Source organism: Rhinolophus sinicus, chromosome 14 (genome assembly GCF_057876585.1).
Source record: "Rhinolophus sinicus isolate RSI-liver-muscle chromosome 14, RSI-T2T, whole genome shotgun sequence".
Lineage (NCBI taxonomy): Eukaryota > Metazoa > Chordata > Mammalia > Chiroptera > Rhinolophidae > Rhinolophus > Rhinolophus sinicus.
Window position 1 is genome coordinate 150159972 of NC_142514.1, and position 26312 is coordinate 150186283.

The 26312-nt window shown below is 41.8% G+C and overlaps 1 protein-coding gene across 1 annotated transcript in view; it reads left to right on the forward strand.

Annotated features, from left to right (window-relative positions):
• The window catches only part of SPON1 (spondin 1), a 244233-nt gene that overhangs the window by 79970 nt on the left and 137951 nt on the right, over positions 1–26312 (forward strand). The window contains exons 4-5 of the mRNA XM_019754482.3: positions 18110–18183; positions 23027–23149. Coding sequence (XP_019610041.3) covers positions 18110–18183; positions 23027–23149 — 197 coding nt within the window. The remainder of the gene's footprint in view (positions 1–18109; positions 18184–23026; positions 23150–26312) is intronic.

Sequence of the window (26312 nt, forward strand, 5' to 3'; positions counted from 1 at the left end):
CAACGGGGATACATGCTGTGCTAAAGAAGGACACCCCCCCCCAAGGAGAAGTTGGGAAGATGTGTTGGATCCCAGCTCTTGAGTCATGGTTTGATGGAGGAATAATCCACAGCCTGATTCAACTACTGCTAGAAATAACAGGACGCTCCAAACAGAACCAAAAATGTGTACTCCGAGGGCCAAATCTGATTCCTCAAAGGGTGCCCCCCCCCAATGTTTTTAAATGGAAAATACTATTTATAGATGATTAGCCAGGAACTAATTCTTTCTTAACTACAGAAAGACCAGGCTTCTGCCAGGTTGACCAGCCAAGATTTTTGGGGAATCGTTAGGGAATTATTACATGTATCAAAAACTCCTGGCTGTTGTTTGCCACCCCGGCCATCAACCCAGGTCTAGACTACGCGTGTCTGTTCCTCAGGGAGCTGTCCCCTACCTTTGCTCCACGCTTAGAGCCCATCTTTGATACCCTACTTCACAGCTAGGGCCTAGTGACAATGGTTAATAAGATGTTATCGAAAGCTTGGGGAGTGCCAAACAAGAATTATAACGCAGAGAAACGACATAACTGGCTGATAGGTTTGGCTGCTCTCAGGGCGCAGGAGCCTAAGCTCATCGATGGGGTTCCCTCCTCTCACACTTGTGGGTATCAGGCTCCCTGCCTAACCTCAGGGTTAGAGGAATAATCCACAGCTGGATTTTTCTGCTGCCCCTCAAAAGAATGTCCCTGTGCAAGTCCCAGTTGCCCCAAATTCCAGACCTAACTCCCCTCTGGACTAGTTTGTTTAGCATTGTAGTTACCAAGATGGAGTCTCAGGTCAGGCGGCCTATGGTTGAATTCTAGCTCCCTCACTTACTAATAACATTTGTGAAGTTATTTTAAACCCCTGGTGCCTCAGATGACTCCCTGTAAAAGGGGAATAATCATAGTACCTACCTCATAGGGTTTTGTGAGGATTAAATGAGTTAATATAGGCATGCAATATGTCTAGAACAGTGTCTGGCACAGAATAAGCTCTATACACGGCTATTTGGTTATTATTGTTGTTTTGTTGTTGTTGATATTCCTCCACATTTGCCATAAAATGATGATCATTAGATAGGTGTTTCCTAAGACAAAAGAAGTGGTTCACCCCCAGAAGTGAATTCCAGTTCCTGGCACTTTGGATAAAAACTGAACATTTTTAAAGGTGGTTTTTCAAGCTTCAAAAACTATTTAATTTCAGTCTCACTGGGTCTCCTTTCCTTTTGCTTGCTTGCTCCTTGACAATTCGCGTAAGAAACACATAAAACGAAATAGTCATGCTAAATTCGAAAAATCACAACCAGGTAAAATAAAAATTTAAAGATAACATCAAGACAAGAGGGAAACCACGCACAAATACAATGGGCTCTAAGTTCCCACAGAGTTGTAAGAGTAATGGATTATTAAATAAAATGGAAAGCGAGAGGTCATCTGATATAGATAAATACATATGCCAATTAAAGGAATGAATGGATAAATAAATGATAGGAAAATCTGATAAAGAACTGGATGTATAATCCCGAAATACCTGCCCTCAAAATACTTAATAACTACAAAGAGAAAAACAGGAACTGTAGAGTGGAGAGGTCGGGCAGACACCAGATGGGGGCCAAACTTTAATTTTAATCATGTACCACGTGATAGGATGCAATGAGAAGAACACAGCATCACTTCTCTGATATTAATGCTAAAGACTCATAACCTGAATCTAATACTGAGGAAACATCAGACAAGCTCAAACATTGTATAGAATTACTAACATGTCGTCTTCAAAAGTTTCAAAGTCATAAAAGTCAAGGAAAGACTGAGGAGCTGTTCTACATTGAAGGAAACTAAAGAGACATAAAATCTAGGTACAACACCGTGATTCTATACTGGACCTTTTGGCTATCAAGAAACAATTGGCAAGATTTCAACAGGGTTTGAGAATTAGGCATCTTAATGTTAATTTCCTACATATGATAATCATATTTGTATTAGGAGAATATCCTTGTTGGTAGGAAGTATACAATAAAGTACTCAAGGTGATCAGATGTCATGTCAACCACTTGCTCCGAAATGCCTTGGGGAAAAAAAAATTCTTTGTACTGTTCTTGTAAGTTCAAAAGGGTTTCAAATTAAAAAGACTCAGCTCAAAGATGGGGAAGTGGAGGGTAGACTGGGCATAGAATGAAAAAGAGAAGAGTTGCATTTGCATCTTCCACTTCCCATCTTTCTTTTTCCCTGTTTTTCCTGGCTTCTTCTCAGCAGCTTGGGTTTAGATGTAGATGAGAAAACGTTGAGTTCAATGGAGAACAGAGGCAAAGGCTCCCCAGACCTGAGAGGCTGGGCTGCGTCCATTCGTTTCTTGATTCCTTCATGTAGCACGACCGTTCCATACCAGGTCCCATGCCAGAGGCCGAGGATGCAGAGCTGAGCGGGGCTCTCGCAGAGTGGTGGGAAAGCAGACCAGCCAATGGGCAGCAACCACCGGGTGTGAATGGGAGCCACCCAGGGAAGCACAGGGCTGGGGGTGGGGGGCACCTGGCCTCATCTGGAACGATGCAGATAGGCCACAGAACACAACTTGTGAGATGCCAGAAGGCAACAGGAGAGAGACAGCAGAGGAAACAGTGTGTAGGAGTGTCCCGAGCCCAGAGAGAGTAAGGAATGTTTGAGGACCTGCACATTGATCTTGATGGTGGAGCAAGGAGTGTGGTTGAGGTGGAGGTGACGCTCAATAAATGTGACTTTTTTCTGTACTTCTCTTCTTTATCCGTTCCTTAGTTAAAACATTCCTTCTTTGAGCATTCAGCTGCGTATTGCTCTAATTTTTAAATAGCAGTAATAATAATAATAATAAAATATATGCCAACAACCCTGTGATGAAGATAGTACTATCCTCTGACTTAACAGAGAGGAAACAGAGCGAATACCTGCCCAACATCAGAAGTAGCAGAACTGGGCTTTGAACCCCAGACAGTCTAATTCCACAGCCCAGGCTTTTGATCTGCCACAGTGTATGAGTAGATCTTTCATGAGACTGAATTCTTGCAAGGGTTGCATTTTATGGGCCTCAATAATTCTCTAACTAGAGGGGTGAATGGAGGAGATGCTTGTGAGCCACCGTCTGTCGGCACATCTTACCCACTCAAGTCACCACCCCTCTCACCCTCCTCACTGCCTTCCCACACCTGCGCCATCAGCAGTCTTGTGAGCCTTACCATGGGGCTGGGTCAGCCTGGAGCCTGGACTGCACCAGGCAACGGTTGTCCTCTGGGTGGCTACAAAACCAGAGCAGCTCATAGTAGAAGAGGGCACCAAAGGGCCAAATCAAAGAAGAAAGGCTCAGGATGAGGTCCAAAGGGTCCTCAGTGGGAAAGGCCATCACAGGGGAAGAAATGGGGCACAAAGTTGGGTCAAGGTGAGTAATTTCGTATAGAAACTGTGAATAAGGCAAAGGTATGATGTCCCATTTGTATGTGGTGCTGCGGTGGTACTTGGCCTCAGCAGGAAGGAACATCAATGTATCTTTCACCACCCTCCACCCCCACTACCCCACAGGACTCAGTTGTTCCTTTGATAACCACTTAGTGAGCACCTACTATGTGCCAGGCTTGTGCTAGGTATGGGGGAAGGAATAAAAGAGAACAAAGCAGAGGGATTGGCACATGAACATTCATCTGAAAACCTGAAATGCCAGGCTGTCTTTGGAGCAAGCCTGCATTTCCATTTTCACTTTAGACCCTGGAATAAAGCCAGGAAGTGACAGAGTTACCAGCTGGGGGGCGGGGAGTGTGGGAGGGGAGCAGATCAAGTCTCCCCCCAGCAGCTGCTGCCAGGACCATCTCTAAAACAGCTCTTCACAGAAAAGCCTAATTATTCCATGATTCCTCCACAACAGGAAAAGTCTCACTTTCCTTACCTCTCTGGCCATCACTACAGATTCTATTGCTAACCACTTTTTTCAAGATGGTTCTTGACTGATTGCAAACATTGCATTAGATAGTTTGCCCCTTGCAGGCAAGCTCTGGGGTCAGACAGGTCAAGGGTGGAGCCCTGGCTCTACCCAGCCTGAGCCTGTTTTTCCCTCTATAAAATGGGGATGAGGAGTTAAGGCATGGGAAGCACCCTTTACATTTTTTAAGTAGTTCAGGATTTGCAGAACACCTTCCAATACTCTTGCAAGCTCAACACCATAATCATTGTGGGAAACTGAGGCTCAGAGAGGTAATGTGATGTGAACAGGATCAGCCAGATCCAGAGTGAAGGCAAGATAGACACCTGGTCTCCACTTTTAAAATAGAAAGGATTTGCTGTGCTTTTGCCCATTTTCTTTTATGATGATCAAAGTCGCTGGATCATACTCGGGACACCTACATATACTGTCTTTGCCCAGTAGTTTTAGCTTGGTGTTTCCTTGGCACATAGGAGTCGGGAAAGCCCAGTGGAGAAGGTGATGGGTTGTGGAGTCAAACTCGTTGGGGTCCTAATCCTGACTCCCCCCCTTAAGAGTTATATAAACTTGGGCACGCTACTCGGTCCCTCTGTGTCTCAGCTTTTTTCATCTGCGAAGGGAAATAATAATAATACCCACCTATTATTAATCATAGTACCTACCTATCATAGGATGGAGAATTGAACAAGATAATCTATGTTCTCCACCCTGGCTTCACATTAGAATCACCCAAGCAGCTTTTAAAAATCACCTATGTCTGGCCCCACCCCTGGAAATTCTGATCTCCTTGGTCTGAGATGGAATCAGGGTGTTGATGCTTTTTTAAAGCTCCCCAAATGATTTTAATGAGCAGCCAGGGCCAAGAACCCTTGAAGTATGTAAAATGCTCACTACAGAGTACCTGGCACATAGTAAGCTCTCGATAGATGTTAGTTATTATTGTTGCACCAGCTGAGGATAAAGTCGAGGCATGTGGGCTAACACTGGTGTCTTGGTATGAACACCCAGTGGGCCCCATTGAGCAAGATGAGCAAGAGAGAGTCCCTACTTCATAAGGGTATAATTAACTCCCTAGTTGGATAGAAAAGGCATAAATATATAAGAAGATAAATAGCAACACAAGGTTTAAAGTAGAAGGAAGAAAGGACGGTAACCTTTTTTCAGACACCTATGTCGTGCTAGGCATGTACCATGCCAGCTTAGCTCATTGATACTCACAAGAGCTCTGTGTAGGTATTAACCCCAATTTGCAGGGCAGAAAACTGAGGCTCAGGAACGTAATTCACCTACTACACACAGAAGGGTAGATGAAGATCTGCCCGATTAAAATGGTCTTTCTATTATACCATGATTTTGCCATGCTGTTTTCATGATGATTATAAACAAAAGTAGTGAACTAGTTCAGATTAGAATTTAAAAGGCTAAATCTCAGTCCTTATGTATATATGTATGTATGTATCCATCTGTCTGTTGTTCTGTTTATCTATTATTCTATCCATTCTTCCTTCCTTTCTTTGTTCTTTCTTTCCTTCCTTCTTTCCACGCATCCAACTAATTCTGTTACCCAACATGGCTATAAAATAAGATGTTTACCTTAATCAAATATTTTGGTTAATAGGCTAACTTGTTGGTAAATTTTAATTATCCGTTTTCCTGTACAAAGTTAGAAAAATTAGCATTACGCTAAACAATAGATCACTTCCTATATATCATAGAGGAATAGGAAAGCTGAGGTTATGCTTTAAGGCATGCTAATGGTATCAGAGTTTTAATATAGATTAACTACCAGTCCTAAACAGTAGCACAAATAGAGGGAAACAAAATTAACATGATTAAATACATTTAGAGACTATTTATTCTGTTAATTGTTAAAATTTAGGCAACAGTCAGATTGCAAAGAAATTTGCAGCTGCAGTTCCAAAATAGCTGGTCCTTTCCTCAGCTGTTGCTAATTAATGTGATTTTTCCTAATAACAGTTTTCTGATAGCGGAGAGACAGTAGCAAATCAAAACAACTTTATTTCTATGCTAACAGCACCAGAAGAGCCCACAGGATCCCAGTGGAAATGTTGGTAACTGCCGACTTCTGTGTGGTGTTTCTCACACACTGCTGACTTCAGTGCCAGAGGTTTATCGTACAAATACGTGGGGTGTATGGGGTAGCACGGCAAGTCACATCGTCATGCCAGTACCGTTATGTCGGGTCACCATGCAATGATGTCATGCACTCCAGAAAGATCCAGGAAAATGACTCTGGACCATTGCCCGTTGCTCTGGACCTAGGCCTGTGTAAGCAACCCATCTTCTCTTAATTTGTCTGACATTGTTTTCCCAAAAGACAGGATTCAAGAGTCCAGTTTGCACCATTGACTATGCAGAACCCTCCTGGGAAGTTTTCAGGAAAGCAATCCAGAAGTAATCAACATCTCTCATATCTAACCCATCTATGGTTGTCTTTGGCTCATGTATTGATCTCCAGCCTAAATAGTGGCAGCTAATTGGTTTCACAAAAATATGTTGCACAAATTATAACAATTTATAGATCAAAGAACTGGCTTGGTCTTCCTAAGAAAGGTATCAGACACATGGAAAGCCAGAATTTGTCTTTTTCTACCAACAATCCAGGACAACAGCATTGCAAACTGAGCCAGCCAGTGACATGAGACCCCTGGCTGTGTGGGACTCCTGGTCACCTCTAGGGCAGCTTGAACAGAGAAGAATCCACGTTAGCAGGAAGTGGAGTTATAGATTTCCAAGACCAGCGATGTCAACCCAAAGAAACACTCTGCATATTGAAGCATGTGGAGGAAGAGGGTTTAAATTCAGTACAAAGTCATGACCAAAAGATCATTACCAAATGTCCTGCTCGGATAAGGATTTTGCTAGTTCATTTTCTTGAAATGTTTCTTACTTTGTATCAAAACATCCGTGACATGGAGCCGTCCAGAAAACTAGGGTAATGTACACGCCAATCTGATGGCACAAACTCATCCATTTGCAAACACAAAACAAAGCATTGGCCAGGGCACAGACCCTGGAAAATGTTTGATCTTTGGGTCCCCTACACTGTGAAGGTCCGGGTTTGAGGACAATTATTGTACTGCTCTCTGGAGGTGGTGACCATCTGATTTTACTCTTGTTCCCTTATAGAGATGAGGCACTTGAAGCCGCCTCCTCCTCCCTCCCTCTTTTTCCTTTCCATCTCCACTCTGACCTCTCCTAGTCCTACACTGTGAAGGTTCTAAGCATTTCCCAGGAACACATGCACTGAAGTTCAACATCCTTATTTCTCCAAAACATGCAACATGTAAATATGGTTGCACTGTCGCCTTTAGGATAGATATTTTTATTGGTTTGGGGGGGAGGGGGTTAATTTACTCCTTGCCTTCTTGAAGAAAAAAGATTTGCAGTACCTTGTTTAACATGAAGAGGTTCCAGAATGATTCCCAAGCTCCCATCTCAAGCATTAGTGACGTGTTATTTTTTTTTTGACTTTTTAAATTTACCATATTTTTAAAAAGAATAAATCGCTTGCATTCTACTCTGCATCTAAATGGGGTTCCATTAATTTCTCTTCCACATATTTTACTCAGAAAATTAAACCATTACCTACTTTCTTCTCTCTCTCTCTCTCTCTCTCTCTCTCTCTCTCTCTCTCTCTCTCTCCCCCCCCTTCCCTCCTTCCTTTCTTCCCTCCCTGCCTTCCTTTCTTCCCTTTCTTAATTTATCTCGGAAAATATTTTCTATTGCAAAGGCTAGAAAACAGGGCAAATCATGCCCAGATTTTGTGGCTTACGTGTGATCTCTTGTTCTTGCTCCAGAACTCTTGGGGGGTCATGGCTTACCTCATGACCGTGGCTTACCTCTGATTAGCTGATGTGCCATAAGGATGAGGTCAGATGCTACAAGAGGGGTGCAGATGTTGAAAAGAAGAAGAAACATGAAACAAATCTGTAATGAGTCAAAAATGTAAGGGCGATGCGTGTCTTTTTTTTGTTTGTTTGTTTTTTGTAAGGGTCACCTCAAGGGATAAGCAAAGTGCAATACATAATGCAGTCAGCAATTATCTTCCATAAAGTTCCATCCTTGATTTAACCTTCTCCTGGCAGATGTATCATCATCGTGCTGATTCCCAATGTTGTAAGGGATTTTGAATTTAACCTGAATGGTTCATTTTGAGAACAATGGTTGCCACAAGCCAGATTGCTTAGCTTGAGCGAAGCAAAGCAGACTTAACTGGCCTTTATGCAGTGGGAAGTGTTTTGTGACTCAGACCAGTCACTGTTTGCTGTTCTCCAGCTCTCTGGGTGGCACTGCTAATGCAGAAGAGCTTATGCTTCTTGCCAGATCGAGGACATATGGTAGACACACAACACTGGGTATTGAATATAAAAGAGTTGAATTATGAGTTAAGTCAGTGTATGAAAACATATTAGATCAACACACCTGCAATGCTTCCTGCACGAAAGGCACAGTGCCAAGTGCTAGAGGGGCCACAAAGGTACAGACACATCCCCTTCCCCCCAAAAGCTCAGAATTCAGTCAGAACTACACAATGTAAGCACACATTAAATGGTAATATTAGATATGAAAGTTCAAGTACAGTAGCCAATGCCCGAATGCCATGTGAAAAATAAAGATCAACAGTGTTCTAGAAGCCCAGAGAAGGTCACTTGTGATGGGCCTGGTCAACAAAACTCTGAGGAGACCACGAGATGGTAACAGATGAGTGGGGTGTGATTAGGCACAGAAGAGGCAGAAGCGCATTCCTGGTTTATCGAGTGGCATGTGCAGAAGCCAGAAGGGAGTCATGTGACCCACATGCTGTGCACGGTGAAAAGTCAGGGCTGAGCTGAGGTAGTTGAGAAGAGTCAGTGGGGAGATGTCAGACCTGGAAGGCAGCTCATATCTACGTATTCAGGGTGGTGGCTATTTAGTCAAGAGTTTGGATTATAATGCAGAAGTGAGAGAGGAATTTTTGTTTAAAGAGGACCTACTATGTGCCAGACCGTGGGCTGGAACAGGGTGGAGGTGGAAGTTGTGATAATTAAGACTATGGTGCCATTACTGCCTAATAATCTGTGAAAGAAAGTGATAATGTGCTAGAGGTGACAATAAATCCCCCAGCAGAGTGTAGGTAAATTAGATGGGTTGGCAAGGAAAGGAGACTTATTAGGAAGTTACTGCAGTAATTGTGCAGGGAATCCATCACTTAATCTTTCATGTGTATCCTTCCTGAGGGTAGAGTGGATAGGACTTGGGTGGGTACTAACAGGCATGAAAATCACACCTCCTAATTTAGAGCACTGGTTCTTGTAGAATCTCTCTCCTAAGCAGTGCGCATGCTTAATATTTTGCATACGGTTTTTTCAGTGGTTCAAGAATACTCTGAAACCCATTCAGGGACCACGAATCCATACCTAAGAACCATAACCACCCTCTCCACAGTCCCCAGCCCAGCCTATAGGAGGGAGCATCCACCAACACAGGTCTGCTACTGTACGAGAAATTTCCATTTCCACAGCAGAGAAGCCGGTGACAGCCAGGGAAGCTCTCTGAGGAACGGAAAGAATGGCAGGTGGCCTGTGTTTAAGGACCTTGCTCTGTCACCTAGATTGTTTCCTTACACTTGAGGGGAAAATGTTGCCAGCCCTGGCTTACAGGAACTCACAGAAAGGGGAGATGGCTTTGGACACGGTAGAGTGGGACCAACTGCAGAGAGTAATGACTTGTGTAAACCCGCCAGAAAGGAGCTTGCCATGTGGCAGCATTTCCTCTCTAAGGAGAGGCAGGGATGATTATGTGATTACACCCACGCCCTGCTCAGAGCAGCAAGGACTCTGCAAGGAACACACAAGAAATCCAGGAGCAATGCTCCGCTTTCTATTTCTTGTTTTCCAGCCGAGACAGGTTCTATTTCGGATCAGAGCATAGTCTGCTGAGAAAGCAGTTGCAGCCTTGGGTGCTTGGAATAAAAATTTAATCTTCATCTTTAGAAAAGAAATGCGTATATCTTAGTTGGAGATTTCATTAAATGGAATGACACTCATACCCTGTCACATAGCTCCTGTCATTCATTTTAGACCTAAAAGGTGGTTTTTAAGCTTTTCAAGGTCAAGAGCCCCTTTGAGAAGCAGGCGAAAGCTATGAACTCTTAATAAATATGCACTGTGTACATCACACAAAATTCCATCACCCCGAAACAGGTCTGCAACCCCAGATGAGGAGCCTCGGGTTCAGGAAGCTTTGGCCAGGTCCTCTGCTAGGTTCCAGGTGTCCAGTGAAGGGTAAGCCAGTTCTGGGGCTTGAGGTGCCGCGGTCTGCTTGAGGGTTTAGAGATGTGGAGAAGTTAGGGGGCAAAGTGAAGCAGGTGCTGACCGGCAGCTTAAGTGTATGAGACATTATACAGAAGAGTCATGAGTTTAACAATATTATCGAAACAGTGAACCTAACTGTTGGTTGTCGCTTAACTAGTCACCCCAGGTACAATTAATCATGTTGCAAAATGCTGAATAATATGCTAAGGCTGATGTTTTTTTGAAGTAATTTTTCAGAAACATAAAACCTCATGCTTTGGTATTCTTAAGAGAAAAAAGATATTTCGGCCTAAAGATATCGTGAGCTATTGCCTTCCCCCAAGGCTCATATCTCTTTGCAAGGTTAAGAAATGCCATCGATAATTAATTTAAGCCAGTGGGAAGAACCCATGAAGGGTCAAAAGATGCTTTAAAAAAAAAAAAGGAATGGTTTAAAACAATAGTAGGAAATGAGAAATGATCCTGTTCGCTGCCTCAGTCATGGCATACGGGCAGGTGAAAGGCTCCTCTAGAGAAAAAAAGGTATTTCTCTCACCTGTGTTTTCCTGTAAAACTCCCACCCACCCCCTTCCCCTTACAGCACGTGTCTTACACTGGAGTGTACTTGCAGCTCTGCCTGCTCTCTGCCTACTCACTGCCAACAGGTGCCTGTCCTCTGCACCCCATGGTTAAGTCCCAGCAAAGGGCAACATGACCTCCCATCCACCAAATCCAAGCCCCTTTCTAAGGCCCATTCAGAGTGTCCTTCTCCAAGACTTTGCTGACCAAACTGTCCCCACCCCCACTCCCACCTAAGTCCTATAGGGGCTCCCCAATGCAAGCTCCTGTCCCCATGGATGGATAGGGTCAGCAGGACCTGCTCCTCCTTACCTTTTGAACTGCCCTCTCTGTACTCCCACAGTACTTTGTTCATTCTTCTTTGTATCAATTAGGCATGCTTTTGAGAGCTGCGTTCATTAGAAAACTTGACTAACGATAGCTTCAACAAGTAGAGGTTTATTTTTTTCATATAACAAGAAGGCCAGGAAGAGGTGACTGTTAGTACTGTTGCAGCAGCTAAATGATGTCAAGGCCAGTGTTTCTATGATTTTTCTTGGCGTTTTCCTCATGGTTACAAAATGGCTGCCTTGTTTCCCACATTGTATTTGTCATCAAGGCTGGAAAAAGAGGGACAGGTAAGGGTGCATCATTAATTTCTGTTGTCTGGAAAGCAGAACTTTCTCAGAAGGTCTCCCCTCTATCCTGCAAACCTTGTCTTAGTTACTGAGGCCCATGCGGGTCATACACTCCCATTCCCTAGCTGCAAGGAAGGCTTGAAAAGTGAGAGCAGAACTATCATGATTCACTTACCTTCTACCATGCTCCCCAAAATGAGGTTTCTGAAGGCATGGAAAATGGAAGAAATGGATATTGGGTAGACTCTATTACTTGCTATGCATTATTTTGATTCATGCGATTATATATATCTCTCTCATCGGGCTGTCAGCCATTTGGTATCTCACACACACTGTCTTATTCATCTTTGTACTTCCAATATCTCACACAGCTTTTTGGCACCTACTCTGTTAAACAGAAACATGAGTAAGTGAATGTCTTTCTGATTTGAATACCTCTCACATCTAAATTAATTCTTTAAAACATAATCCAATTTTATTCTTTTGTTTTTATATCTCTCTTATAATATGATACATCAATGTCTCACTTTTAATTTTCCATTGGATTTTGTGAGGGGGTAAAATTTAAAGTGCTAGAGTAATAATATTGATAAATATATGGCAAAGAAGAGCTCTGAAATTAGACAATAATAAGATAAAATGGAACCATAATAAGCTTGTTATCCTTAGGGTCATTCTAAGAAGAAATAAACTAAGTGCAAAAACTAATTTTTTTCTAATTTTTATTAAAATTAGAACCAGGGCTTTGTACATGTAATTTTGTTCAATAATGTGAATCAAAACCTCCAGAAATCCAATGACTACAGGTTGGGCATGGACTGTAGTCTGAAGAACCTAAGTGACCTCTTAGCCAGATTCTGGTCATAAGCTAAGCTGCATGTATACCAGGAGCACCGTGTGGAGCTGCTGCATCTGATTCAGATGTCTGCTCAGAGCAGATGCTGTTGCTTCCAAGGCCTATGGATGGTGTGCTTGCTAAGGGACTCTTTTTGGTGTGCAGTTCTAACTGCTTCAAAGAGCCCATTACTGGTTACAGACTCAGCCTCTGGGACTCCAAGTCCAGCTCCAGTGCCATCTTTCCAAGAAAAATCTTATCCCAGTTGACATCATTCTTATCAGTAACTCCCCCAACATCACCTCATTCCTGTCAGAGATGGCCTTCGGGCTCGGAGTCACCATAGCACTTGTAGGTAATTCTCCAAATGGGGCTCTAACATACTGTTTGTTCCAAGAATCACTTGGGAATGTTCTCTTAGAGTTTGGTAGCTTGTCATAGGCAGTTTCTTTAGAATGGCATGATCTGGTCCTCATCGATCCTTATTACACCATTTTGTTACTAGACTCAGCCTGGTGGATTATATCAATGTCAATATCCTGGTTGTAATATTATACTGAACTTTTGCAAACTATTACCATTGGGGAAAACTGGGCAAAATGCACAATCTCTCTGTAGTATTTCTTATAACTATTGCGTTTCCCTGAAATTAAGACCTAGCCAGACCATAAGCTCTAATGCGTCTTTTGGAACAAAAATTAATATAAGACCCAATCTTATATTATATAAGACCTGGTGTTATGTTATGTTATGTTATGTTATGTTATGTTATGTTATGTTATGTCATGTCATGTCATGTCATGTCATGTCATATTATATTATATTATATTATATTATGAGCCGGTCTTATATCATATTAAAATAAGACCAGATCTTATATTAAAGTTTGCTCCTAGAGACGCATTAGAGCAGATGGTCTGGCTACGTGTTATTTTTGGGGAAACACAGTATATGTGAATCTACAAGAACCTCAATAAAAATTCCAGAAAATTAAAAAAGAAATTCTTTCTTGTCCCTCCTATCTTTTGTTTCACTCACTGGCATCACCGTTCCTCCTTTAGTCATTGGGGTTTGTGTGTGGGGAGTCAGTTTGTTTACCTCCCTCTGTCTTGCTCTTCTCATCTGTAAAGCAGGGATAATAGCGGTGCCCACTCCGTGGGGTTGTTGGGAGAACTTAGAAGTGTGCTTAATTGTTAAATAAATAAAATATCTTGTATTCAACCTTCTCTTTCTACCCCAGATCCAGTAAGTTACTAATTCCTGATAAATTTTCCTACAACATATCTCTTCGGTTCTCTTTTTCCACTGTCCCTCTCCCAATTCACACCTTCAGTACCACCATCTTGCCTCCTCCTGGAGCTTTGCCAAGGCAAAGTTAGTTACTGCTCTTCCGCCTATGGTGGCTCCTCCATTATTGTGCTCAACATTTATTTTCTATTTCCTTTTTCTGTTTCTCTTCTTTTCCTCACTGGACTAGGAGCTCCTTACTGGAAGGCAACATCTTTTATTCATCTTTGTATTGTCAGCTCCTAACAAAATGTCTGTCACAGAGTAAGTGCTTAGTAAATGTTTTATGAATGAGTGATAATTAAGCAGGAATAATCCCATGGCAGCTACTAGAATTGCTTCTTTGCAGTAATGATAGATGACTATACCAGTCTCTGAATCAATAATTCTGTGATGGCAGGCACGGATTGTGACCTTACTATTGGACATCCATGGAGTTCTTGTGTGTGTGTTGTAAACAGAGCCCTACAGATAAGCTTTCACTTTTTTTTTCTCCCATGGGCACTTTATCATGCATTGCCAGGATGTCTGTTAACTCCTAGACATAGCACCATGTCCTTAGAACCACCTAAAGCCATATAAAATATTGGTAAGAGTCTGGATCATGGAATGCACCCAGCCTCTGTAAATATTTGCTGATTAACATGAGACCATAGTCAGATTAGCACTTGGCATCCTTGTGAAGTAAAATAAGGCCGATAGCCTCAGTTCCTGATGATACTACCATTGCTATGACTTTGGTATTTTATTCCTGAGTCTTCCTACAGAGTTATTCTTTCGTGGTAGAAGGAAGTAGATGATACTGGTTATAAACTGGATCACTTCTATGGAAAACATCATAGACAAATTTTGTAAAATACTCTAAGGAATTTTCAGTAATAGGGATTTTACTGGAATTGGAAAGAGGATTGGCAAACATTGTCTGGAAACCACAAACCCGAGCTTCATCTTGTCCATTCGTTATCTCTGCCTGAAGCAGTTGACCAAGGTAGCACCCTCACTCCTCCTTCCGCAAGTGAAGGAGACAGACCTGATATCAATCATAACAATAGCCACTGTTTATTAAATGTGTTTATGTGCCAGGTACTTTGTTAAGGGCTGGTGATTTAACAGCAGCAACAATAATGGCTACCACATACTGAGTATTTACTTTGTTCAACGTGTGTGTAATAAGGACCTTACATGAATTATCTGCACACAGCAGTGACCCAGCAGCTGAGGATTCATTTCATGGCCAAGTCTTTTCGTTTCTGAGGTCTCCCTGTCCATTTTCGGTGAGAGCAGGGATCTCAGGCCCTTTCAGCACTAGACAGCAAACCCACAACTTAGCAAGTTCTAACTTCATTCCAACAGACAAATTCCCCAAGGGAAGAGAACAGCAAATGAATAAACCCTTCAGACAGAAAAGAGCCAAGCATCCAAGGGATTCAGGATGGCATTTCTGGAAATGTTCCACTTTGGGTTTAAAAGAAAACTTTTGAAATGATTAATAAGTTATTTAGAACCTCAATATCCCAAAGTTGGAGAAGCTAACACACTGAGAAATTTAATTTAGATTTCCTTAACACACTCTCTCATGATAAGAGAGCATTCAGTATATCAGTATATAAATGCTATGCAACATGACTGCCAAATTGCAACACAGAATAGGAGAAATTTGTCATTTTGAAATGCTAAGGGAATTCTTACTAACAGATTTCTCATCTTGTAAAGCTATTATTTTTCTGAACGATAATATGATTTATAAATCTCAGCTGAGTTTTATACTTTTGATGTGAGCAGACTCAAAGTGAAATGTGTTTTCTCAGAATATAAAATTCTCTCAGGAGTTAACCAAATGGGGAATAAAAGGCAACATCTTCTGCAACCAAGCGTATCAAAATCTTGGTCTTTGCTGGCATATCTGGAGGTGAATGTTGGTCTTCTTCAGAGTTCTGGGCTCAGCTTAACTTCCCACCCTGCACACTTTCTCTGGGTGACATCAGCCACTCCAAAAGTTTCAACTCTTATTTCTGCCTCGGTGACTCCCGTATCCACACTCCCCACCCCTCACATCTCTCCAGAGTTGCAGGTACCTGTGTCTAACTACCCACGAGACAGACCACCATCATATCCTACAGACGGCTCAACCTCAAATTATTTTCTTTTCCCCAAACCCTGATTCTTCTCCTTGAATCTCAGTATTGCAGTGATGCTACAATCTATAGAAATAAGTAAGATACAGTTCCTGCTCTCAAGAAGCCTATAATCTAGCACAGAAGATAGAAAAGTAAATAGGCAATTGCAATACAGGTTAGTCAGTGCTGTAGTAGGAGAAACCCAAGAGGCTACGGATGTGCTCTCATAGGAAGAGCATCTGGTCAAGGAATCAACCTGAAGGAAGTAACATCTTAGTTCAGTGTGAGTTAGGTAACCGAAGTGTGTGAGTGAGTGAGTACGCGCGTGTGTGTGTGTGTGTGTGTGTGTGTGTGTGTGTGTGGTGTTGAGGAGTCTCAGGGAAGGACAGAAGGACTCCCATGGCCTGAGGCTGAGGGTCATAAGACCATGAAGACAGAGATAGGATATGGCTTTAGATAGGATGCTAAGGAAGGACTGGGTAGAGATGAGGCCAGATCACCAGGGCCAGATCAGAACAATCTTTCTAGCCCACATTCGACCTGCACAGATTTGAAATCCAGATTTCACGAGGAGCTGCAGGGGATCATGATCCATGCTCCAGGGAGAGCCACCAAATCTCAGCTCCCCACGGTGTGTCCCAGGAATTGCTAATATAGACCCAAGGAAAATCAGTTTGGGTTGGTTGGTTGGTGGGTTGGTTGGTTGGCAGAGAAGCAGATGGTGGATTGCAGATCGTGTGGCTCCTGCCTCCTGTGTCTCCAACCCAGCCGCCAGCAAGAATATAGTGGTATGAACACCCTACCCATGGATCCGTTGGTGTTCCTCTTTGGCCTCACCATATCCTGTGTTCTTGTGGGGGAGCGGGAGCTGAGACTCTGCATGACAGCCTCCAATAACTATTTGTTGAAAATATACCAGTAAATAGAACAGGAAGACCGATCGGGGAAGAGGCTCTTAGTTTGAAATGAGAATGGAGCCTTTGGTTGAAGCAGGAATGTAGGGCCTGGAATACTTCCTACTAGGCCTTCTCCTTGCCCTTCTCAGGGGTCCCTGAGGCCCTTCTTGGTGGGAAACACTCTGAAAAGCACTGTGGTGCATGATATGATACTCTGACTAACAAAAGACTATGTTATCTGGCTTTGGGGTAAGGATAAGTGTTCTCAAGAGTGTTCCTTTGGCCTGAGGAAACTTTCTGCTTGATGGTCAACAGAATGGATAAATGATCAAAGTAGCTTTGTGTAGACAGGAAGCATATTTCATTAATTTATTTCAACATCTCATCTCTCTTGGGTGGGGAAAGACTATAAAAGACATATGTAGGCTGGTCTGAATTTTATTCTTTTGTGCAAGACAAAGTGTAGAATAGATGTTTCTTTGGAAAGTCATCTTGGCCTAGGCCCAGACCGTCGAGAAAACTGCCTCTGCAGATCTATGCACACTTGGCCCCATTCCTGGGTGTGAGATCATGTGACACAAGGCAAATTATGTTACTCCATCACTCATTCAGTATAGTCAGCTGTGATGGAGTCAAGGGCTCCCTTTATCTGTTAAATAGGAGATATCAAAGTAAAAATTATCTTTTGATTGAGTAGCATTGCTGAAGAAAATCGATAAAAATTGCTGGAGATCCATTGGCACGGTCTCAATGTTAAGTGTTGTAGACTTTGAAATTACCAGAACACTGGGTTTCAGGATTCAACTTCTGCAAGGCCGTCTAAAAATAAACAGCAGGATGGGTTAAAGCTGAAGTAGCCTGTCTGTGCAATCCTAGTTAAAGAGAAAAATATGTGCTGGCCAAAAGTAAGTCATTTTTCAACCTCAAAATATTCTTTCCAAATTCTAAGATCCTGTGTTTGACATGTTTAAGAGAGAGATATAACAGCTGAAGTTGTCTTTGTTCAGAACGTAGGAGACAGTTTTGTCTAGACTTTCAGGAAAGATATAGGATGACGTTTTTAGAACAAATCAAAATATATTTTAAAATTCTTTTCTTCTTCTTCAGAAAGAGGATTTGACATGCTTCTCTGATTTGAATTTGGTTGCTCTATAAATGGCCTCGACAGTTTGATACAAAACTAGAGTAAAATGAACCACTGAGAAAAGTTATTGAAAAGACTGCTAGTTCACTTTCTTCCCTTAATAATGTTAGCACCACCACCAACACAATTACTAATATTTAGTGAATGGTTTCTAGGTACATGCTAAGCTCTCGACATACATTTCCTTATCTAGTTTTCATATCAATCCCATAAGGTAGACATTATTAATGATACCAATTTTCCAATGAAGAAACTGAGGCACAGAGAGTTGGGGTGACTGACCCAAAGCCACACAGCCATGGGTGGCCAAACAAGGATGTGACATCCTCCTAAATCTGCCTTCCTCATCACTACACTTGATTTGCTTTCCCCACAGGGCCAGCATCGTACAGAAACGCATCATTTATTTTCAAGATGAGGGCTCTCTGACCAAGAAACTCTGTGAACAAGGTAAGAGCATGTGGGTGGGGGAGGGCCAGGTAAATAAAAGGTAGCTCATTCAGTCCAAACATCTGGCCTCAGGAATTAAGATGATGGGGCTTTCTGAGCTCCTCCAGGTTCTGTCCTCACGTAGCTCCAATTTTTAATCTAGCTGTGTGCTGTGGATAATTGGATCCGCCTTAAGCTCTAATTACCCAGCTTGATTCCCTGGATACGAGATAATGTACCTTATATTGGTGTCGTCTTTTTATTTTTGTGAAACAGTGATTATTCTGAAGAGGTTCTTTGGAATAATTCATAGGACTTAATTAAGGAATGCACAATTGTGTAGCTTTAAGAAGTTTGTCATGGTTTTCCAGAATAATCACCAGCAGTGTGGCACCCAGGCAATATGGGGGGATTTTCTCCAGGGAAGACCAGAGGGAGACGGGGTTGCCAAGAGGGCATTGACCTTGTGATTTCACCACATTTAACGATCTGCTCCCTAGATTTGCAAGCTCATCATCACCCTAACATCATTACTCCATCATTCTAACAAAGCTCATGGAGACCGAGTAGACTGGGGAGGTCAGAACAGAGGCCTGGATTCAAATCCTGCCTCTGCCCTTCTTAGCCATGTGACTTAATATATGTAAAATAGTAATGCACCTCCTTGGCACGTAGTATATGCTACATATGTGTTGGTTATTGTTAACTGAAAGCTTGTTTATTAATCTGTCATAAAAAATTAAGACCTTAAACATCTGAATGTGTTTAGAAGTATTAAAGAGCTAAGTAAAGATAGAACATGTTCTATAATTATACATCTTAACTATCTCATTTCTTTTCATTTCTGAAAATTTGTATTTGCATTTAGCATTTCGAGAAGAAATAATCCTCTCCAATTCTAGCAAATCATAAACTACTAAGAAAAAGAAATGTTGGCAAGGTCTTATGGGAAAATTATAATAATAGCTAATATTTTGGGGGTGCTTGACACAGGCCAGGCACTATTCTAAGCAATTCACATACCTTAATCATGTAATCTGCACAACCCTATATGGTAAAAACTGTTACATCCATCCCTATTTTATAGACGAGAAGCCTGAGGCACGAAAAGTTTAAATGGATTGCTCAACATCATGCAGCTAATGGTAGAACACAGGGTTTGAATCTAAGAGCCAATGCCTAACCACTTCTTTTCTATCAAAGGGACGACCTCCCAATTCAGTAGCTTGCACCGTTGCCTTTGGTAGATCAAAGCATATTGAAGCATAGGTCTCCCTAGAGATGAGCTAGAGCAGAAACTAGGTCCTATACGGAGGCTTGCACAGTGACCATGGAAAGAGCAAATGGGGCGAAAGTTGGATACTCTGGACTAGAGCCATAACCTACCAAAGGAGCCAGAGAGCTGGAACCTGTGGGCCAGGACCCTGGGCATCACCACAGGTGACTTTGGAGCTTTCCTTTCCCATAGCTGATTGTCCAAAGTTCACTCAGCCTTTCTCCAAACAGGGAGCATCTCAAGTGTTGAAGGTCTTGGCCCCTAAAGGGCAATCCCATTCCTGCCCTGTCCACAGGCGATGACCCCGAGGTCCTGTGGGTTAGAGTTGTGTGTATTCTGGATCACACATCTACAGGCCACCTCTTAGTCTGCACCCACAGTTGGTTAATCACAAGCACCAGGGTATGGTTTTGTTAGTTTGACTCAGAGCACAACCTTATTTCCCAGGTTGGAAGGTTCTGGGGAGATACTTCACTGACATGCACATGTATTGACAGCCATCATTAACTAAAGCACACTTCCCAAAGCCTTGATTCTGGTGTTGTATGAAAGCCTTGTCTAAGCTATGCATATGCTAAAATTCTGCAGCTATAGTGCCAAAGACATGGCATTGCAAATCTCTATTGGTTATCACTTCTGAAGCAGAGATCCTAACTAAATGACTAAGCATGCCTCTGTATAAAAAGACCACTTTCTAATGACAACCTCGTGGACAAAAAAAAAAAAAAGCCCAGCAGGACCTGGGCTGTAGGATTATTAGGTACAGTTGTAGAGGATCCCCTAGACAGCGGACCTACAAGGAAATTCATCAATTAGCAGTCAGATCATGTGAAGAAAGTCTTTAATTTATAAGCATAGAGCAAAGGGATTTTTCTTAAATGTGTATGCCTACTTAATTATATCTAGCTCTTTCATTAAGGTCTTTATATTCTTTGCTTCCTTGTTGAATCAAATCAAATCCATCAAGGAACGGGAGAGAGAAGCAAGTATGTATTATTTTTTTTTCCCAGTTGAAGCTGTTAATCCATAGCGGAAAAATTAAGAACTGCACAGATAAAAAGCAATGGCAATCGTTATTTTAAAAAAGAAACATAAAACGTTACGTTACAATTAGGAACAGAGAAACATAAAATATTCAAAAAGGTGACCTATCATAAACGTAATGCACCCACAAGCTCACTTTAATACCATGTCACAAACAACTAACAGAGAGAGACAAAGAGAGGGAAAGATGAAGGGAAAAGCCGAGAAGGGAGGAAAATGTGGCAGAAAAGGGAGCATGAGAAGAGGAAGAGGAATGAGAATTAAGGGAGGAGAGCTAAAAAGGAAGCTGATGGGTTGAGAGTAGAAGGTGGGGGAGGGAGCAGCTCACGAGGTGTTGCCCGGCCTGGCTTCACCTGTATTTGGCAGGCCTTCCTGGGGTTGGGAGAAGAGGGCTACGTTAGCACCTGTTACCGCTGCCCTTTGAAAACCTGGTTCATTTCCAACAGACATTTCCTCAGTAGGAAACAGTATGTCTTTTTTTCAGTTTCAAACTTAGAAATTGATTTGTTAAACGGAGGCTTTTTTTTTTTTTTTTTTTTTTTAAGTTCAAATCGCTTCTTATAAGCGTATGCCCTTGAACTGCTGGGAAGTTCACTACCTATACCTAAAAGCCCTTTTGATACGGTAAAGCTATGTACCAATTTGCCTCATTTTAGTTCCTTGAAGATTATTGCTGCCTCATTTGACAATGCCTGGTAGTTACAATGGAAACCCCAGCAAGTATCTCTTAGCTCTGAATCCCTTTTTCAAAACTAATTTAGTTTTTTTCACAACATAGTTGGTCATAATGGAAATGTAAAAAGAAAACAGATCTTCAGGAGTCATTGATTTCCACTACCTTCCCTGAATTATATTCAACAGGGCTTGTCCCTTGCCTATCAGAGTGGTTCACAAAGGAATCAGACCTGAGTCTCACACGCATAAGGCAGTGGGAAGCCTGCTCCTGAGGCATAGACAGTGCTCTGGCTGGCTGCTTCCTAGTGGACAAAGCAGTAGCCACACAATGATTTCTATTTTGGGTGGTTTCAAACCTCTTCTTTGGGCCTGTTTAGAAATCCTGGAGCTATGTAGGGAGGTAATGTTTTAAATGCACCAATTCTTCCTTTGAACAAGCTAAAAGAGAAACACACACCCAAAATGGTCTCATTGGTGTTTATGCAGACCTGTCCAGCAAAGACCTTTTGCTGGAGTGATGCAATACAGAGATTAAGAGCATGGACTCCAGAGTCAAAAAGACCTGAGTTCCTGTTCTGCCTGCCTCACTCACTAACCCTGCAACCTTGAGCTGGTTACCCAATCTGCCTCCCTTTGCTGATCTGTAAAATGAGGGTAACTAAAGTACTTGCTTCCTAGGGTTGCTAGGACAATCCTCGCAATATATGCAAAGGGATCAGCACATACAAGGACTCTATGTGGTGAAGTTATTATTACAATATCCCATGCGTTTTTCTCTATCCTAAAGCCCAGCATTCACTTCTTCATCCATCACTGGTTTTGCATATTCAAATTAAATGAGCCCAGTGCAGTCCATATGGGAGACTTGTAAAACGCTCTTCCTTACACTCAGAAGATTTTTATGCTCCTTGTTGCTGCTCTTTATATAATGATTAAGAATAAATGTTCCATTTAAAAAAACACACACACATTTATGTTAATACTGCTAGAAGAACTGAAGATCAAGCAACTGAAGCAAGTTGCAACTACAGTCATTGTTTTGGTCTTACAGGAAGCAGAACAGACTACAAGCAACAATGCACAGTGAGGGATGTGGCTTGACAATCGGAAATACTCAATTTATTCATGTAATCTCTCTTTCCCCACTTATCAGCTATTCACAGCTAAAAATGGGGGCAGAGAAGGAATCTCAAGTATTTCCTGGCTGCCTCTATGCTCAGAAGTAAACCTGAACTTATGAACATATTCCCAGACCTCTACCCCTCCCAGTAAAGTCTCTGAAAGGTTGATAAGAAGTGTGTGACTCTACATGTACAGCTTTAAAAATATATATATATATATATTCAGCAGTCTTTTATCTCTTTCTATGTCTTCTGGTTCTCATTTCTCTTTTGCAAAGCTGTTCCTTCTCATCCTGGCAATTTGGACCCAGAGGATATTTCTTAGAGAAAACACACACATACATATTACTCTTAAAATTTGGTGGGGAAATTGTGTTGTGGGAGGGGTGGGGAAAGAAACTTGGGCCCAGAGTGAATAACTGAATAAATTTTATCCCTGGTTTCCCAAGAAAGCCTCCATTCCAAATACTCTGCCTTATTGGTCCCACAGGTCTCCTCACCTTATTAGAGCAAAAGTTCTGATATTGATTGACGGATGGATGGATGGATGGATGGATGGATGGATGGATTGCAGAATATAGTTACCATCCTTAGAGATATACGAAATCCTTGCTAGCCCAAGAACTGACCTGGTTCTGGGTTTTATTAATCAATGAAATTTTCACCTCATCTTTTCCCAAGCATTAGGGACAGGATGAGATCAAGACCCACATTTGCTTCCTAACTTGGTGCCTTCCCTGACTTGCAGATTCCATATTTGATGGGGTGACTGACAAACCAATCTTAGATTGCTGCGCCTGTGGAACTGCCAAGTACAGACTCACATTTTATGGGAACTGGTCTGAGAAGACGCACCCAAAGGATTACCCTCGTGAGTAGAATACCTACTTTATGGGTTGGGAGAAGTGCATTGTAAAGTTCTGTCTGGTTGTGGGATACACTATCTGAAGTAAGTGAGGTCTGCTTGCTCTTGCCAAATGATTCATGAAATGCACACTCCCTGTAAGTGAATTCATTGAGATAGGCAGGTATGCTAGTGGTATGCTTCTAGCTTCTTTGCATAGTATTGTGCTAAGTGTTTTCTTATCTGTGATTTACAAAAATATTCCTGAGGTCATGCTGCTTATCATTAGGTCCCACATTTGGTAACCTCAGTCCTCCTCAAATGGCTCTATCCATGAATTATACAATAGATGTCATTGTGCTAGAAATAGCTGGCAAAGGGATCGGCTCTTGACTCCACAGACCAAGGTCAACAAATATTCAACATGCTCAACCACCTCAGGCACTGGTAACCTATCAGCTCAGCCTTTCCCTACTGATCCAGATACACCTTAGAATCCTTCCAAACACCATGATCCAGATTGCCGATACCAATCCATGAGCATTGTCAGGAGACCCCAGACTTGCTATTTTGGAGTAGATCCTTAAGTGGGACCCTGCCAACTCTTGTATCATACAATTGTCTCAACAGGTGCCTAGCATGTGCCAGGCACTGTGCTAAACTCTAGAGATATAATGAACAAAAAAGACACAATCCATGTTCTCATACAACTCAGAGATTAGTGTGGAGACAGGCACTAATAAAATAATCACACAAAAAGATGTGGAATTGGTAACTATAAATAGTGGAATTACTGTGTGTCAAGCATTTTTACACATTATGTTATTTAATCCTTATAATAACCTATTTTTGTGGATGAGCTCAGTGGAGATCAGAGAGCTGTCATGATTTGCCCACAGTCGAATGTAAGTAGTGGATCCAAGACTCCAAAAGGGGTTTTCAGGACCCTTGCCCTGCCTTTCGTTCGGATTGCCTTTCAGTCCTACTGTCACCCATTCTCTCTAACTGTGTGTGGCAGGATTTCTGTGTGTGGCACTGAGCATGCTTTTTCTTTTCTGTACATTGTTTTATTCTTGTTCATTTCACTTTGGAGTTGCCACAGCTGGGAAAGAACTGTGGAACTGGGAGAAAGAGGTTTAAAAGAGGGATTTGAGTCAGCCCCAAAGGAAGGGGGAGCAAAGAAAGGGTACGTGGTCGGGCCTTGAGAAGACCCAGTGCAGACTAGGACTTCCGCGGTCTCCTCAGGCCCCACAAAGGGGACTCCAACATTTCTTGGCAGATCGAGAGCCCTGTTGTTTAATTTTACCCACATGTAATTAAGGCTTGGGCTCTTAGAATCCTCTTACTAGTTCATTCTTCTGGCTCTGGGATTTGGCTTGATCTGCTTCAGCTGGTGTGGGAGACCTGCATGAACAAACTTAGACTATCTGTCTGGGAGGGAAGAAACCACTTGGAACAAGTAGGACGGAAAAAATCTCCTCCATTGCCTCCCATCCACTAACCCAGAGGAAATAAAATGTTAGGGGCCCATTACTCATCTTTTGTAATCCTAAGGAGTGTCTTCATCTTTTCTATTCTGACACTGTTATTTCCCAGAATTAAAAAAGAAAAAGAAAAAAACAAAAGAAAGTACAGACCATTGTTTCTGTGTCTTTGGGCCAAACCAAGGACAAATCTATACAGAATTTCTGTGGCGTTGTTGGGAGTTTCTTAATAAATATAACAGACATGTGTCCCAGATTCCCCAGGATGGTTCCATTGTCAGATGTCAGAGTGTGTCTTAATTTTTGGTTGGGAAAACTCAGTCACTATGTACCGAGAGCATTTATCACATTGCACTGTAATCATTTCTTCAGGAGTCTTTTTTCCCCATCAGACAAAGACGTTCTTCAGGACAAAAGCCATGAACATGCTCATTTTTTTAATTCTTAAGTGCCCAGAAGTGCCTGGTGACTTCCCAAATACTGTGTACTGATTGTCAAACTCTGAGTGGCATTTTCTGTGGCCTGGGAGGCAGATTTCCTGCGCACATCTCGTCATCGTGACAAATACTGAGCAGGGAATGTGGACCAGACCTTTCTTGGAGGGAAAGGGGTGGGGTTGCACATGCAGGAGACTGGAGCCAGTTGGAAGGGCCAGAGAGGGTCTAATCAGGACTTTAAATATGTGATATTCTCAAAAGTGATTTCTACCAATCTTAGGTCATAGATGACTCTCCTTTTGCCTCTCCAGGGATGACTGTGTCTTGATAACCAACATTTGCCATTGAGCTCAATTAAGCCATGATGCTTCCTGATAATAGTGCAAAATGATAAATGTAGAGTCCCCCTGTCCTTAGTACTCACTCATCCAGAGCACCACATTCTCTGCAAGGATCTCAGAGCAGGAGTTCTCAAGCTTTTTCGTTTTAAGGCCCCTTGTACATACTTAAAAACTATTGCACGGCCCCAGCATGCTTTTGTTTATGTGGGTTGTATTTCTCAATAGTTACCATATCAAAGATTAAAACAGAAATTTAAAAATATTATTTAGTAATTAAAAAAATAACATATAATGAATTAGCCATAATAAACTCATCACATGTTAATGTAACACATTTATGAAAGTATGTATTGTCCAAAATAAAAGAAATTTAGTGAAAAGGGCATTATTGTTTTACATTTTTGCAAATCTCTTTAATATCTGGCTTAATAGAAAGTACCTGGATTCTCATATTTGCCTCTTCTATTAACCTGCCGTGATTTATTTTGTTGGTTAACATATATAAAGAGAATTCTATCCCTCACAGATATGTAATTGGAAAAGGGAAGACTATTTTAATAAGCTTTTCAGATAATTACCGATAATATTTGATACTACCCCCAAACTCTACAAATGGTACAGTAGTCTCCCCTTATCTGAGGGGGATACGGTCCAAGACCCCAGTGGATGCCTGAAACTGCAGATAGTACTGAACCCTACATATACTATGTTTTTCATATGCATCCCTACCCATGATAAAATTTAATGCCTTTGCATTTTAACTAAGCACTTATCACTCACTGTGGACATAGCTTTTGTAGTTTGATATAGGACAGCAAAACTAGCATGAATTTCTTTTTTCTTCACAATTTTACCAAGAGAAGATTCATTCTTACAGTAGATCTTAGCAACCTCAGCATATGATTTTTATTGTTTGCTTATTGAGAAC